This window comes from Pteropus alecto, unplaced genomic scaffold, assembly GCF_000325575.1.
Source record: "Pteropus alecto unplaced genomic scaffold, ASM32557v1 scaffold109, whole genome shotgun sequence".
In the NCBI taxonomy this organism is placed as follows: Eukaryota; Metazoa; Chordata; class Mammalia; order Chiroptera; family Pteropodidae; genus Pteropus; species Pteropus alecto.
In genome coordinates, this window is record NW_006494608.1 from 10,572,284 (window position 1) to 10,588,461 (window position 16,178).

At 33.1% G+C, this 16,178-nt stretch overlaps 1 protein-coding gene across 5 annotated transcripts in view; it reads right to left on the reverse strand.

Moving 5' to 3' along the window:
• The window catches only part of FAM185A (family with sequence similarity 185 member A), a 54,768-nt gene that overhangs the window by 10,054 nt on the left and 28,536 nt on the right, over positions 1-16,178 (reverse strand). For 2 of the 5 annotated variants that reach the window (XM_015599481.2, XM_006925396.3), the window contains 3 exons: positions 15,362-15,403; positions 7,857-7,952; positions 4,254-4,388 (listed from right to left, as the gene is read on the reverse strand). In XM_015599481.2, coding sequence (XP_015454967.1) covers positions 4,254-4,388; positions 7,857-7,952; positions 15,362-15,403 — 273 coding nt within the window. The remainder of the gene's footprint in view (positions 1-4,253; positions 4,389-7,856; positions 7,953-15,361; positions 15,404-16,178) is intronic. The other 3 variants (XM_015599480.2, XM_015599483.2, XM_025041918.1) reach the window with 3 other exon arrangements.

Genomic DNA, 16,178 nt, shown 5'->3' on the forward strand with positions numbered 1-16,178 from the left:
TAAATACCATATGATTTCACTTATATGCAGAATCTAAGGAACAAAAAGAACAAACTAATCAAAAACAGACTCACAAATATAGTGGACAATTTGGCGATGGACAGAGGGGAGGGGGTTTGGGGAGCTGGAAGAATGGGGTGAGGGGTTGAAGTACAAATTAGTAGTTGATGGATGGTCACAGGGATGGCAAGCACAGCAGAGGGAATGCAGTTAGCATTTATATGATGGCTAGGTGGAGGGTCAGGGGAGGTAGAGAGTAATTGGGGGGATCGTTTTATGAACTATATAGACGTCTAACCAATGTACTGTATACCTGAAACAAATTTAAATTAATAAATTTTTTAAAAAAGAGCAAGGCTCTGAAATTAGGTGATCCAAATCCTCAGTAATCCTGTGACAATGAAGGTAAAGTTTTCTATGAGGTTATTACTCTTCATGTGTCAGTACTGCTGGGAGTTCGCATAAAGACGAAGAATTAAAGAGCATTTGTGTATTATACTCTTATTGAAATAAAATACACCAAAAAGCACACACACACAAAAAGAATACATTAGAGGGAATCAACAGATTGGATGAAGCAGAGGATCGAATTGGTGATTTAGAGGATAAGATAGCAGAGGACACCCAATCAGAACAGCAAAAAGAATAAAGAATCAAAAACAATGACGATAATTAAGGAGCCTCTGGGATATCAAGTGTAACATTTGCATCATAGGGATACCAAAGGGCGAAGAGAAAGGGCAAGGAATTGAAAACCTATTTGAAGAAATAATGACAGAAAACTTCCATAACCAAGTGAAGGAAACAGACATACAACCCCAGGAAGTTCAAAGAGTCACAAACAAGATGAACCCACTGAGGCCCACTCTGAGATACATCATAATTAAAATGCCAAAGGTTAAAGCAAAGTGAGAATCTTAAAAGCAGCAAGAGAAAAGCAATTAATTACCTACAAGGGGAACTCCAATAATACTGCCAGCTGATTTCTCAACAGAAACTTTGCAGGCCAGAAGGGACTGGCATGAAATATTCAAAGTTATGAAAAGGACCTACTACCAAGATTATTCTACCCAGCAAAGCTATCATTTAGAATTTAAGGACAGAAAAAGAGCTTTACTTTAAATGTAAATGAATTAAATGCTCCCATCAAAAGACGGGGTGGGTAAATGGATAAGAAAACAAGATCCTTACATATGCTTAAGAAGAAAAAAATATGTATCAAAAATGATTAATAAAATGGCAATAACTGCCTATCTAGCAACAATTACTTTAAATGTAAATGAATTAAATGCTCCCATCAAAAGACGGGGTGGGTAAATGGATAAGAAAACAAGATCCTTACATATGCTGCCTACAAGAGACTCACTTCAGATCAAAAGACACACATAGACTAGAAGCAAAGGGATGGAAAATATTTCATGAAAATGAAAACAATAAAAAAAACTAGGGTAGCAATATTTATACCAGACAAAATAGACCTTAAAACAAAGGCTATAAAAAGAGACAAAAGACATATTTATGTGAAGAAAACCAAAATACTATTTTGAAAGGACATGTGCATCTATATGTTCATTGCAGCATTATTTACAATAGCCAAGATATGGACGCAATCTGGGTGTCCAATAATGGATGAATGGATAAAGAAGAAGTAGTACAGATATACAATGGAATATTACTCAGCCATAAAAATAAATGAATAAATAAATAATTAAAAGAATGAAATCTCGTTATCTGCAACAACATGGATGGACTAAAAAAGTATTGCGCTTATTAGAGTAAGTCAGATAGAAAAGACAAATGCCATATGACTTCTCGTACATGTGGAGTCTAAAGAATAAAATAAAACAGAAATAAACTCATTAATACAGAGAACATTTTTTAGAGTTACCATATGGGATTGGGGTTGGAAGGGTGGATGAAAGAGGGGAAGGTATTAAGAAATACAAATTGGTAGTTACAAAATAGTCATGGGAATATAAAGTATAGCCTAAGAAATATGGTCAACAATATTGTAATAACTATCGACAGTGTCAGATGGGTACTAGATTTATCAGGGTGATCACTTCATAAGTTATATAAATGTCTAATCACTATGTTGTACACCTGAAAATAATATTATATGCCAACTATAATCAAAAAATTAAAAAAATAACAAAAAACAAAATGAATTATGAAAGTTCTAAACCCAATAACTTGTTCATACAACTCTCTCCAAAAGAGACTGCTCTGTCTTTATCTGAGTTCTTTCTGTATTATCACTCTAATGGATTTAATCTGAGACAACCTACAGATTTGGGGCCCAATCTCGCAGTATACCAGACAGAGGAAAATAAATACCAAATGATTTCACTTATATGCAGAATCTAAGGAACAAAAAGAACAAAGTAATCAAAATCGGACTTACAAATAGAGAGGACAATCTGGTGATGGGCAGAGGGAAGGAGGACTGGGGTGCTGGAAGAATGGGGCAAAGGGTTAAAGAAGTACAAATTAGTAGTTGAAAGATGGTCACGGGGATGGGGAGCATGGCACAGGGAATGCAGTCAGCATTAACGTAATGGCTAGCTGGAGAGCCAGAGGAAAGAAAGAGCAATTGGGGGATCATTTTATAAATTATATAACTGTCTAGCTAATGTACTGTATACTTGAAGCAAATGATAAAATAAAATTTAAAAAATAAAAAATCTAAATTTCAGAAAGGCACATGATTTTATGAGTAACAAAATGAAAAATAGCAAAATAACTACATAATTTAAATACTCTAAACATATGTAAAATAATTTGACTATGCTATCATTCAGAGCATTATTAAATAACTTTAGATTACTGGAACCAAAGAAGGTAATTCTATTGGGGCCTTATCAAACGCACAAGATTGGATCACAAGAAGTTGATTCTTACCACATTTAATACATTTAAAATTTTCAACAAACTTAAAAGTGTGCCCATTAATCATTCATTTAGATCAGAGAGTGTACAGGTATTATTTTTATTGCTGTTATGCTTTTTGTTAATATTCTATGATTTTTAACAAATTGCTTTCTTAACTTTTATGACATACAAAATATATAAAACTGAAGCTTGATTTTATGAAGACACCTCACAGCTACCACCACTACCACAACCACCATACAAACTTCCTTTTTCTAGATATTAGCTCATGGGTGACCCTACAGTATACATGCATGTACACACTTTAATTTCAATGTCCTTGATGCTGATAAAATTTAAAGGAAAATCTTATCAGCATGAATTCTTTTTCTTTTTTACTATGTATATGTATTATCTATACAATAAACGTTTTAAAAAGTAGTATCAGGCATCAATGTAGCAGAGGTAATTAGAAAAAATGAGCAAAAGCTATTCACTTTTTTAGGACTGAGAATCTGTTATACTAAAAGAGTAAGTTTACAATACGTAAAATATGAAACCAAATTCCTATTTATTATAATCATACAAAGTTAACTTTAAATCTTGCATTATATGTATTTAGTTGAATTTTAAGTCCGAGACTTAGAAAATACCTGTGACAGAAAAAAAAAATTTAATGACTAAAAAAATTTCAAATTATAGTAAAAAATACATAACATAAAATTGACCATCTTGAGCATTTTTAAGTTTATAGGTCAGTCCTGTTGAGTACATTCACGGTGTTGCAAAACAGCTCTTCAGAACTTTTTCATCTTGCAAAACTAAAACTCCATACCCATTGAACAACTCCCCATTTTCCCCTTCCCTCTCTTTCTATTTCTATGAATCTGATTACTTTAAATATCTCATATAAGTGGAATCATACAATATTTGTCTTTTTGTGACTGAAATACTTAGCATAATATCCTCAAGCTTCATCCATGTTGTAGCATGTAACAGGAGTTTCTTCCTTTTTAGGGCAGAATAATATTCTAATATATGTAGTATATACAACATTATATTCATCCATTATCTGTCAATAGACATTTGGGTTGCTTCTACCTCTTGACTACTGTGAATATTGCTATGAACATGGTATGCGAATATCTCTTCGAGATACGAAAAATTTTGTAATCAGTTTTATCCAAGTGATAGGACTACTGAGTCTTTCAAACTAAATGTGTGCATTGTTACTGATAAGCAGTTGGAAGAAAAAAGCCTCAAACACTACAATGTGACAATGGAAAGAAATAAAAGACTAAAACTGCATATCAGTGTGCCATATTCAACTTATATATGGACAATGACTATTCATCTTACATAGCAAAATGCAGTCTCCTTACCAGTAATTATTATACCATCATCTTTATGAGCTTCAGCCATTTCTTGAACATGGACTTCTGAGTTCACATCAACCTCTTTTCCTGATAACTGTAAATGAGCTTGAAGAGAAGATGTGACCTTGACAAGAATAGAGCCTGTAATAAGTTTAAAGGAGAGCTTATAAATGCAAAGAAATCAAAAGTACCAGAGCCTATTATAAAAATGCTCCTGGTACACTGTCTTTACTCCTCAGCAGAGTTTATTTAAAAAACAGTCTTTTCCTTGTTCCCAGGTGGTCAAACATTACCTTCCTCCCAAGGCACTGACAGTAACTTCTGGCAAGGGTATGAGTCATTAGGACATTATGCATTACTATTTCTTCTTTTGCCAATAGCCCTCATCACCTTACCCAGTACCAGAAAAGGAGCAGTTTACTACACATGTAGCTTGTAAACAGGATTTACCACTAATTGAGAATATATGAAGAGCCAGGCACCTTAATTACATTATCTCTTTTAATCTCCATATCAACTTCAATGAGGTATTATTATCTCAATTGTGCAGATGAGAACTTGCTCAAGTTCCCACTAGAGCTAGTGTTGGAATCTAGATCCAGTTCAATGACAACAAAGCCCACGCTCTTAACCCACTGTGGTATGTCATATACTGCTACCTCACCTTATTACAGGACTTGTGACCTCACTGATCACTGTAACACAACTAGAACTCTGAGCTCTTGTGCTTTCAGTTGTATCTGGGGGGTGGGGGGGTAACAATAATAAAAAAAGAATATTTGAATTTCAACTGACTAATGTTTCTTTTCAATGGATTATAGTCTTTTGGATAATTGAGGCAAGACACTCATCTTTATTTCCATTACAATCTTGTAGTAATTAAAGCTTCTAAAGTAGGAAATAAGAAAAACTACTCTGTTAGCTAAGGCATTTTTGAAAACAATTCTGTGGGTTGCAGTACAGACTCAGCAGCACACTCCTGTTTCAGAAGTTTTTTCTTTCTGTTTCTCATACATCAAAAAAGTAAGAGGCCCCTGCCATAACACAGTAACCCCAGCTCTATGGACACAGATGGTCAGGATGACATCCATTGTGAATATTGTAAAGATTCGTTTTACAATGCATTTATTTACAGGTCACTGTTTGCCTTCTAGTTGGGTTAACATCAGCTTGTTTCTCTAAGTAGTTTAATATCTTCTCAGCCTTCCTAACTGGAGCTAGAAGTTTGGGGTAAGGCTGATAAACTCTCATACTTACTACTCAAAAAAAGCGGGGGGACGAAGTACATCACTACAGCTGGTTTTATTTAAAAAACAAATTGATTTTCAGAGTTTAAATGTAAACTACTGACAGAAAATTTCCCATAGCAACAGATATGAGGGCCTTAGGAAAAAAAAAAAAAACCAAACAACCCTGAAAAATTTCCAGAAGAATAGAAGATACATGTTTTTCTACCAAAACATACTTTAAAAAGTAGAAAATAATAGATTTTAAAAACTTTATTCTAGGACTTTATGTCTCTAAATATATCGAATATGATAATTTTATGAACACCTTTTTTCTGTTTTTAAATAAATGTCTCAAATCTGAGAGCTTTAAAAATGTTAAGCAATGCAGTTTTATCCTCATATCTTTCTACAGCCTTAAAAAACAAAACCCATCACTACCAAAATTCCATTACTGTTAGCAAATGAAGAATTCTCATGACTTGAAGACATTCCCAAATGTCTCCTTTAATATTATCTTTTTTAGAAAGAAGAGTTTTTTATTATATCTTCAACTTCTTTTCATTTCATAAGCTGTTTCACAGTTATTGACATCATTACCAGTCTTTTTAAATTAAAAAGTCATTATTAAAACTAATATTAATACCACATCATTTATTGAAGGCATACTATATTGAGATTAGAGGTTTATCATGGACAAATTTTAAGTAGAAAAGTCAGTATTCAGATGTAAGCCTGACTATCAAGCCCCAAAACAGTCTTTCTGAATGAATGAATAAGGTCACCATGTTGACTTTCATAGGGAGAGAGAAAACAAGCATTTTTCTTCACATAGCAAAATAGAGAAGACCTAAGAGACTCAAGTGGCTGACTCTTGAACACTACAGCAAGACAAGTTGTAAAGGATTCCAGATGTGTTCACTAAACATTAAGCAACAGAATAACTTTCCATTACTCTAAAAAGTTACTGTTGCCAAATGTAGTGAGAATTAAGAGACCTAAAGTCTCTTATGACAGAAATTTTTGCTTCCAGTTTTCTTTAAGTTTCTACCAGGAACATGGTTCCAGCAGGAGAAAACACAAAATTGTAATCCTAATCAAATTTTGCAACATCGTATGCCAGTTCAGTTGGTTACTGGAACAACATTCCAAATAATACTCAAATATATTTCAAGTGAATGAAGATGAACAATGTTTTTTGTTTGTTTTATATTTTCATCCATACAATTCAGGAAATAACTTTCACATAAAAGCTTTTAATCCATTACTAGTTACATTAAATGTAGTAATGGTTTGTTTTCTTCTCTATGTCAGTTATATGACTTTCATGGCGCTTACAAAATTCCCTGAATAGCATTATTGAAGCTCTTAGAAATTTAGTGAAAACACATTATCTAAAGGAAAAAAATGTGATTTTGAAAAATCAAATCACATCTGTGTGTCAGCAATAAGTTCAGTTTCAGACCCTGCGTTTGTAGTTTTGATACACTGACAAGTGAGCTTCACTGACAAAATGGTATTAAAGCAGTATGGCAAAGAAATTACTAATGGCAGGAAAAACTGATCTCTGTAAGGAATTATTTTACTTGTTATACATATAGCCCTGTTCTGTCCAATATACAAGAGCTTCTAGACTTTCTTTAAAAAAATTTTTTTTTAGGCAGAGCTCCAGTTTTTAACAACTTTGTGCACCCAGGCCACTTCAGTCCCTATGGCCAAGATACTTCAAGTACCCAGCCACTTGCCACCATGCACATGTGCATGTATGCAGACTCATATTCAGTTTTCAGATGACTAAAAAGTGTGTCATTTTTAATAAAAGATATGGACTCTTAAAATAAGTTATTTGTATTAGAAATAAGATTATAGAAAGAGACACGTCGTAAGTCTTGATACTTCAAGAGAGTAAGTCAACAATCACGTTAGAGGACCTTCCTGGTGATACCCTTATTTCAGTATCACATTTTGAAAAGTACTTCTCTTGAGTGATGGCCTCTTACAGACTGGTAAAAAAGCTTCCAACAGAACATATGGAAGCATTTTCCCTCAAAGAATATTCTATTTCAAACCCAAAACTAAACTGAAAAACCCAAACACTAACACTAAAAAATTTCACAATAACAAAGAGACAATATATTACATTTTGTTTGCACTACAAAGGGAAAGATAGTCTTAGTGGCCATGTGTCCCAAAAGAATACCCACATGGTATTCCAGTCTTGTATCCAAACTGGTATTCCAGTCTTTAAATCAGGTTATACCAGAAAAAATTATCTTGAAATCACTATGTCAGTACCATAGGTACTTTGATGACCTGTTTCCTGAATGTTATATAAAAGCTTCCATACACCATATGTCAAAATAAAACATTCCACTTGGCTAACCTTTATGAGATTTCAATTCCACTTTCCCCAGTTGGCTGACATAAACATCTAAGGCACCCTGATGAGTCGAGGCTTTTAGACATCCAGAGGACGAATCTAGGAGAAAGGAAAAAACTATAAGCATAATTATTCTCATGTGAGTACTTAGAATTATAAACTTGAAACAAAAGGCTCTGCTTTGACATTTGGATAAGAAGCTAAGAGTCTTGAAAGATTTCTTATTTTCCTTATAACTATGTCATCTGCTGCTTTAAAATAAACACAGGAACAGAAATCTAGAATTGTACCCCTAGACAACTAATAAAAAATCCCTACGTCTATAGTAACCTGCATAACTTCTCTCTAAACATCTAAGGCAACCTACCTAAACATGTTTACTCAAAAACCTAATGTGTAGGAAGGGCAGTAGGCAAGCAATGGATCCTTGATAGCCAAGACCATTAAGCATCATTGATAGATTTAGTTTACTATTAACTTGCAATATTTACTAAAGAATTCTATCCCATGTTAGTCACATATTAGTAGTAGCAAAGTTAATAAAAATCAAAACCTCTGAATTTTCTCCTTTTAGCAAATTTGCTAGTACTAGTGCTGCTAAGAGTGAAAGATTACACAAGGTTTTGTTGCATTTCTTTAAGGGACAGAAAGGAGGAGGAAATCACTGGAAGAGTGGGTGAAGCTTATTTATATCTAAATATTTCTTTTCAGGTTTCTGGAATTGAATAGGTATCTTTAAGTAAGGGAAAGAAAGTCAGAATTAAGGTGGTCCTTATTCGACACTCAAATTTCCTTATATCATCGTTGACTCCTTTTTTCAATGAGCCAACATTTCAAGTTCAAGGAAAAGCTGGTAGTCAGAGATAAAGAAGTAAGAGAATGATGTTGACAAGTCAGTGCTAAGTTGCTTTTCCTTCTTCCTCCTCTCCCATGGCAACTGAACCTTTAATCTAATATTCTATTGGACTGCCCTGAGGAGGCCAAAGCATATATTTTTTAGAAAGGTCTCTTTAAAAGCATATTTTATCAGGAGCTTTTATCACTTCAAAGTGGAAACAAAGTAAGTAAGGAGTGTGATAAAACCAATGCCAAATATATATTTTTTATAAAATGTGGAGAAAAAAAACATTTGTACACTCAAAGGAGCCAACATTTTTCTTTAAAATAATTTTTAAATAACCAAAGACAACAACTTGAGACTAAACTGTTTAAAATCTGACTCTAAGATTATTTACAATAATTTATCTCTAATCTAATTGAAAAATGGCCTTTATCAGGACTAAATTATTTAACTTTTAAATTTAAGTACAGTTGACATACAATATTACATTAGTTTCAGGTATACAGTACAGTGATTCAACAACTTATTTAATTTTTATGTGTCAAAAATAAACACTGATACTGAGAAATTAAGCTACTAGAGATAAATGACATAGAATAGCTGGATAAAGATGAATATTCCTCTCTTCAAATACCAATAGGAACCCCTTTTAAAGCTTCTTACTGCAACCAAAAGAAGCCAAATAAAAACATATTACAGTAAAAAAAAAAAATGTGGACTACACAATGTGTGCATTATCCCAGGTTAAACAAAACAAAACATTTAAAACATTAGTGTGATTTCTTGCTTTCCCTATGGGGAAAAACACAAAATTTTTATGTGGCTCATAGGAAACACTTTTAACTCCCCTCTCCCAGTGGGCAATAAACACAGCTATATAATTATATCCTACGCCACTAAGTAATTACGTCCTCATGTTATCAGTGTTGAGCTCTGATAATGGCCCATCCCTTGGAGACTGTCAAAAAATATTAAAATTCAAGATGTGTTTTCAAAAGAGAGAGCAATGGTGATACTGAAAAGGCTATGTAGCAAAAGATACAATAATTTCCTTTTGTTTTCTATAATGCAAATGGTTGGAACTAAAAATTAACTATCAAGAGTCAAATTAAGGCTTCATCCACAGAATTTCATATTTTGGGGATTCACGTAATAGAGAAATTCTGTAGCTTTTGGAGGAAACCTTAAGGGAAATAAGTATTAGAGAGTGATTAAGATGTGAACAGAAATTGTTAGTCCAGACAGCAGTTTGAATAAGTAGACTCCTACAGTTTTCAGTTTTCTATCATCACAATTTTGGACAAAGATCTTGTTTGTCTGACAGAAGCCACCTAGTTTTCCTGGAAAATTACACATACAAATGGGAAAAACTGATGTCAACTACCAGTTAACGCTACATGCAACCAAAGAAATAGATATCTAATATGCACTTTGCTAATAGCAGACAATAACAAATAAGCTTGAAAGGCTAAAATTCCAAACTTTGTTATTTTCCTCTAGATAAAGAAATCTCTCAAAATTGGTCAAGCATGTTCAGAAAGTTCTGAATTTTTATAATTCTATCTCAAGTTTCAACATGTAGATACTAAGGAACAGTAACATAAAAGATATTTCTTGATTTTTGCAACTTTATTTCTGTACTTCCAAAACTACATTAATTGCAAGAACAAGGAACAAATTTTATAAGTAGAACTAAATATATAAGCCTTCATTTGATTCTTAAGTTAATTTTTAGTTCCAATCATTTCTATTATAGTAAAGTGTTTGCAAAGGCAGAATTAAAGTTACTTCATGAAAGTGTTCTAAGTTAGTGTCCTGCCTAGGTATTCTGTGTCAGGGAAGGAGCATGTAGGAGACTGGGCTTGAGAGATGCAATCTGCCCCACACTCCTGCCCTGCAAAAAAAACAAAAAAAACCCAAAAAAAACAAACAAAAAAAATGAAGACGTTCTTTTTTTAAAGATATAATTATCATTACACAGCTTCTGGCAGTGCCTTTCAAAAGAGACAACATGGAACAGAGAAAGTAAAGCTAGGTGAGCAACTCTATTAGCATCCCTATCTCACCATTATTTACTAACGAGTGCTGCTTTCTCCTGTTGAAAGTTTTAAATGGAACATGACCTAGTGTTCCAGAAGAAAATTGTTATTTTAAGAATATAGGTTCAAGGAAAATCAGGGTTTTGATAATTAATTTTAATAGAGCACTTCAACTTCTGAGAGAGCTCTGTATTTTGGAAATTAGGAAGAACAGGGTTTTGGGGGGTAGGTTAGAATTGATATATACAAAATCCAAATCACTGATGAGATTACTTAAAAAGCTGATCAATTATATTATCTAAACCAGAAATAAAGGACTATAATCACACATATTCTTCTTAATAAAGGAATCATGGAGAGGACACTGAGTCTATTTTCCTGAAATCAAATAGTTAGATAATACCTAAATCATCTCAAGTCTCTTAATATTCCCACTGAATAATATTATATAACCTTTTCTCAACACCAATTCCAATATTTTGAAGCTTCTACAATTCTATCCCTCAGGTTCCTACAAACCACTTTTTGTTTCTTTTAACTGTTTTGCTTCTACTAATCTCAATTCCTCAAAATCCAAGTTACACAGTAGATTTTAATTAGGTTGTCATGATTTATAAGGGCTGCCTTCAAATTTCTCAAGCAAATATTTTGTTTCAAGAAAAACACAAACCAACCAATCAAGAAATTTCAAATAAACATTACTTACTTGTAACCTTTGGGATTAAGCCATCAAACTTAAAATTTCTCCAGAATCATAACAGTAATGGTTTTTAGGCTAAACAGCAGGGTTGGCAAACTACAGCCTCCTGTTTTTATTAGTAGAGGTTTACTGGAAAGTAGACACATCCATTTTTGTAATGTCAATGGCTGCTTTTGTGTTAAAATAACAGAGTTGCATAGTCCAGATAGATTACGTGGCTTACAAAGCCAAAAGTATTTACTATCTGGCCCTTTACTCGTACTCTGCCAATACCTACAGCAAACATATTGTTTTGAGGAAATAAGCTTTTCTCCCTAAAAAAAAACCAAACTGTAAAATTTGATTCTATTTAAGACGAAGAGATTTACCAATTTCCTGAAACCAGCTCTTTCTTAGGGTTTGTGTAATATACAGTTAGGTGTAAAATTCTTACTTATAGAAACAAAAAAAAACTTGCCTGAAGGCAATTCTAGCTTTTCATTCTCCCTGATTGTTCATCATTAAGAAAATACAGAGAAAACAATATCTGACAAAGGATTTGTTCTCAAAATATATAAAAAACTCCTGCAACTCAATAAAGACATATAATCCAATTAAAAAGTAAATGGGTATAAGATCTGAACAAAACTTCACAAAAGAAGATATACTAATGACCAATAAGTATATGAAAAAGTGCTGAATACCACCAGTCATCAGGGAAATGTATATTAATACCAGATATACTACTATTCCCACACCTGAATGAGTTAAATTAAAAATACTGACAATGCTTGTTGGTGAGGAGGTGGAGCAACTACAATTTTCATACATTATAGGAGGGGGTATAAAATGGAACTCTGGGGAAAAGTGTGGTAGTTTATCATAAAACTAATCATATACATACCTACTCAATCCAGAAACTCCATTCCTAGGTATTTACCCGAGAAGGAAAATATATATTTATATTTATATCTGTATCTGTATCTGTATTTTATCTATATATCTCCATAAAATAACTTGTCTAAGAATGGCTATAGCAGCTTTATTTATAATTGACAAAAATTAGGAACAGCCTAGGTATTCAGCAATAGGAAAATGGATAAACAAATTAAGCTTTCTAGTCAACTGCTTCCACTTCCGCACCTCTCTGGCACATTATGAAACAGCTGGGGGTGTTCTTTTTAAATATAAATTATATATCACTCTTCTGCTAACACCCTGTTGTAGTTACAAGGAATAAAGTCCCAATTTTTATCATGTCTACAAGACTCGAGGATCTAGCCCTTGCTTACCTCATCTCCCAGAACTCTGCCCACAAGTCTTCCTTCTGTACCACAAAAATAATAAACTCATTCCATTTTCAAGACTTGCACTGGCTATTTCTCTATCTGAGGAGCTCTGTATCTGGAATTTTACATGCCTCTTTCCCATTATTCTTACCTTTGTTCAAATGTCCCTTCTCCAGACCCTCCCAGATTGCTAACTGAAATAGTTTTCTTTTCCCCAATTTCTATCCCATTTCCTTCTCTTATTTATTCACTGCACTATCTGAAATTATATTTTGTTATTCACATGCTTATTGTCTTTCTTCTCAGCCAGAAGCTTAACATGGAGGCTTTGTTTGTTGACCAGTTTATTCCTCAGTACCTAAAAAGAGCTCCCGATATACAGCAGGCACTCAAATAGACAACTAGTTACTGCCATACTCAGTGTTGTCTCCAAACGCTAACACAATTTGAGATCAATAAACAGTGATGTGATTCATATCTTTCTTTCTTTCAAAGTCTTAATATAGGTATTCAAGAATTAAAGGAACTTATGAATATTTCCCTTATAATTACGATTATAACACAGTGGCTTAACAGTTTTATGTTATAGATAATAAACTAGAAGAGGAAAGACTAGTTTATTGAATGACTATCATGCACTGGGCTGTACTTTATATACTTTAATTATCAACAAATCTTGTGTTATGTGGGTTGTATTCCTTTTATGTATTAAAATGCAAACTCTGACAGATTTAGTAATTTGCTCAAAGTCACACAGTAGAACCAAAATTCACAATCAAATCTACTTCTAAGGTCCATGTATTTCCACACTATCACAGATCAAGATATAACAAAAAATGCATACTTTTTTCTTATTTGAGAGATTCTTCCAAAATAGAACTCAAAATTTATCAGTGATGTTTATAAAATAAGAAACAAGCTTTATTTACCTTCATTTATTTATGTTTTTAAGAACAGCCTAAAACATTTTAAAGTTTTTAAAAACAACATAAAACCACAATTTATGTTTCACTAAAGAAAATTAGAAAGGGTTATTATTTCTATAATTTTAGTTTATCTATAAGATATAGATATAATATAGATACAAACATATATATGTATGTATACACATACAAGATATCAATCTATATCTTAACACTCAGGTAATTTTCTTCAAGTAGACAGAGATTTATCTGAGAAAAATAATACACCTTGACTTAAAGTCCATCTAATACTTAATAATGGGAAAGGGGATGGTTTATAGAGAAAATTAATAAGAATTCATAATGTTAATTACTTATACAAAGTATTAAACCATTTTTGAAGATGTAAATTACTATATATTTCATTCTTGCTGTTAATATTCTTTTCCAGTATGGATAAACCATTTCCAATTTTAGAGAGAATGGTTTTTCCTTTATGTTTTCACATTTCCATCTAAGAATAACATTTATGTTATATTATATTAAGTCCTCAAATTCACATTTGCCTAAAGAGCCACTAGTGGGTAGTGAAACCCTGTGCCTTCCAATTTGAAATATTCCCCTCTCTTTCTCCCCTTCCCTTACTGCTACAAACTCCACCCATGTCTAAGACTTCCCCCCAGCTCGCTCAGCTTCTTGCCAGTGTACCTTTTTGTTCACCCTAGAAACTTTCCTTACTATTCCCAGATATGTCCTCTGATGAAATGGCCTGAAGAGTCAATAGTGAATCTTGATTTCCCACTGGAACACAGGTAAATTCTTCTGTCATGTCTTAGTTAAAATGATTTATAATTATCACCGAGGAAGCCTTTATATTCTACTTATTCCCCATTCAACATAAAAGTTACAATCTCTAGAAAACTTAAAGAAAAATGTATACTTTAAGCCAGAAAAATCCAGAAGTGATAGTGGAAGGGATTGTTGGACATATTCACTACTTCAGTCAGCACAAAGGGAAAATATAAAATATCAAAAAAGACAAAAACATAAGGCCCTAGGCATTCATACTGACTATAAGCGACAGCTCCCCACCACAAAGATCCCAATTTCCCAACCCGAACACCCTACCTTCTAAGGCCTAAAAAACAACCATCACTCTTAGAGCTCAGTGTGTCTTTGTCAAACAGGCAAGCAGATGCTCCTTGGGACTGAGAAAAGCTCTATCTAAACTATTCTGAGTCTTTTCCCCAGCACAGCAACAGATGTGGTGACTGAGTCTAAAGTACCACTAGCCACTATTAGTTCTGGCCTAGGATTAGAACAATAACAATAAAATGGCTATTGTTTATTGAATTTTTACCATATGTCAGACACTGTGCTAAAGTACTTTATATATATTGTTTAATTCTTATAACCCTACATGATAGGTACTTACTATTATTTTTTTTCAGTTGTGGAAACTGAGGCACAGAAAAGTTAGGTAATTTGCCCATTATAGAAAGTGGTGAAATCAAAATTTCAACACTATTCTGAGTGACTCTAAACCTATAATATACACAATATTTATTGGATGATGAATCAATGAATTTCCAGAAATATTTCCACATATTCATACATGGGGGTCTGCCTATATTTGACTTATCAGGATCTTATCAAGTCATCAGCGAAACTGTAAACTTTATTTACCCTAACAAAATATCACAAATATAGCTATTTTAAAAGCATGTAAAATTGACCAACTAGCATCTTAGCACATACCTACTGTGATGTTACCCATCTTGCTTTGTAATGTTATATTACCTGTAAAAGAGAGAAAAAGAAAGACAAATTTATATATTATGGGTAATCTAGAAAGGAACTGTTATATGCTATCTGAAAACATGCTTGGATATCCAGAATGTTATTTAATAATGTTGTTATTGTTGTTGGCAATTTTCCTCAGTATCACACACCAATGACAGATTTACTTGCAACTCTGAAATAAATAGCTTTAGGTATCTATATAAACTCTCTTCCACCACTCCAGCTTAAGCTTTTATAGCATAACTATAAGACATACCACTATATAGTATGGAAAACATGGAAGAAAAATGATACTTCTAAAACCCATAAATGAAAAAATTACTTAAATGCACTGACTATGCATTTTCAACCAAATATCACTATATTTTTAAAATTTTTTAATTTTTATTAGTTTCAAGTATATATTGGTTAGACATCTATATAGTTAGCAAAATGATCCCCCCATTGCTCCCTCCCTCCCCTTTCCAACTAGCCAATGTACTAATGCTAACTGCATTCCCTATACCATCTTCCCCATTCCCGTGACCACCTGTGAGCTAATAATTTATATTTCTTCAACCCTTCACCCCATTCTCCTAGTCCCTCAAAGCCCCTCCCCTCTTTCCATCACCAAATTGTCCACTATATTTGTGAGTCTGTTTTTGATTAATTTGTTCCTTTTGTTCTTTAGATTCTGAATGTAAGTGAAATCATGGTATTTATCTTTCTCTGACTTATTTCACTCAGCATAATAACCTCTAGGTCCATCCATGTCTTTGGAAATGGTAGGATT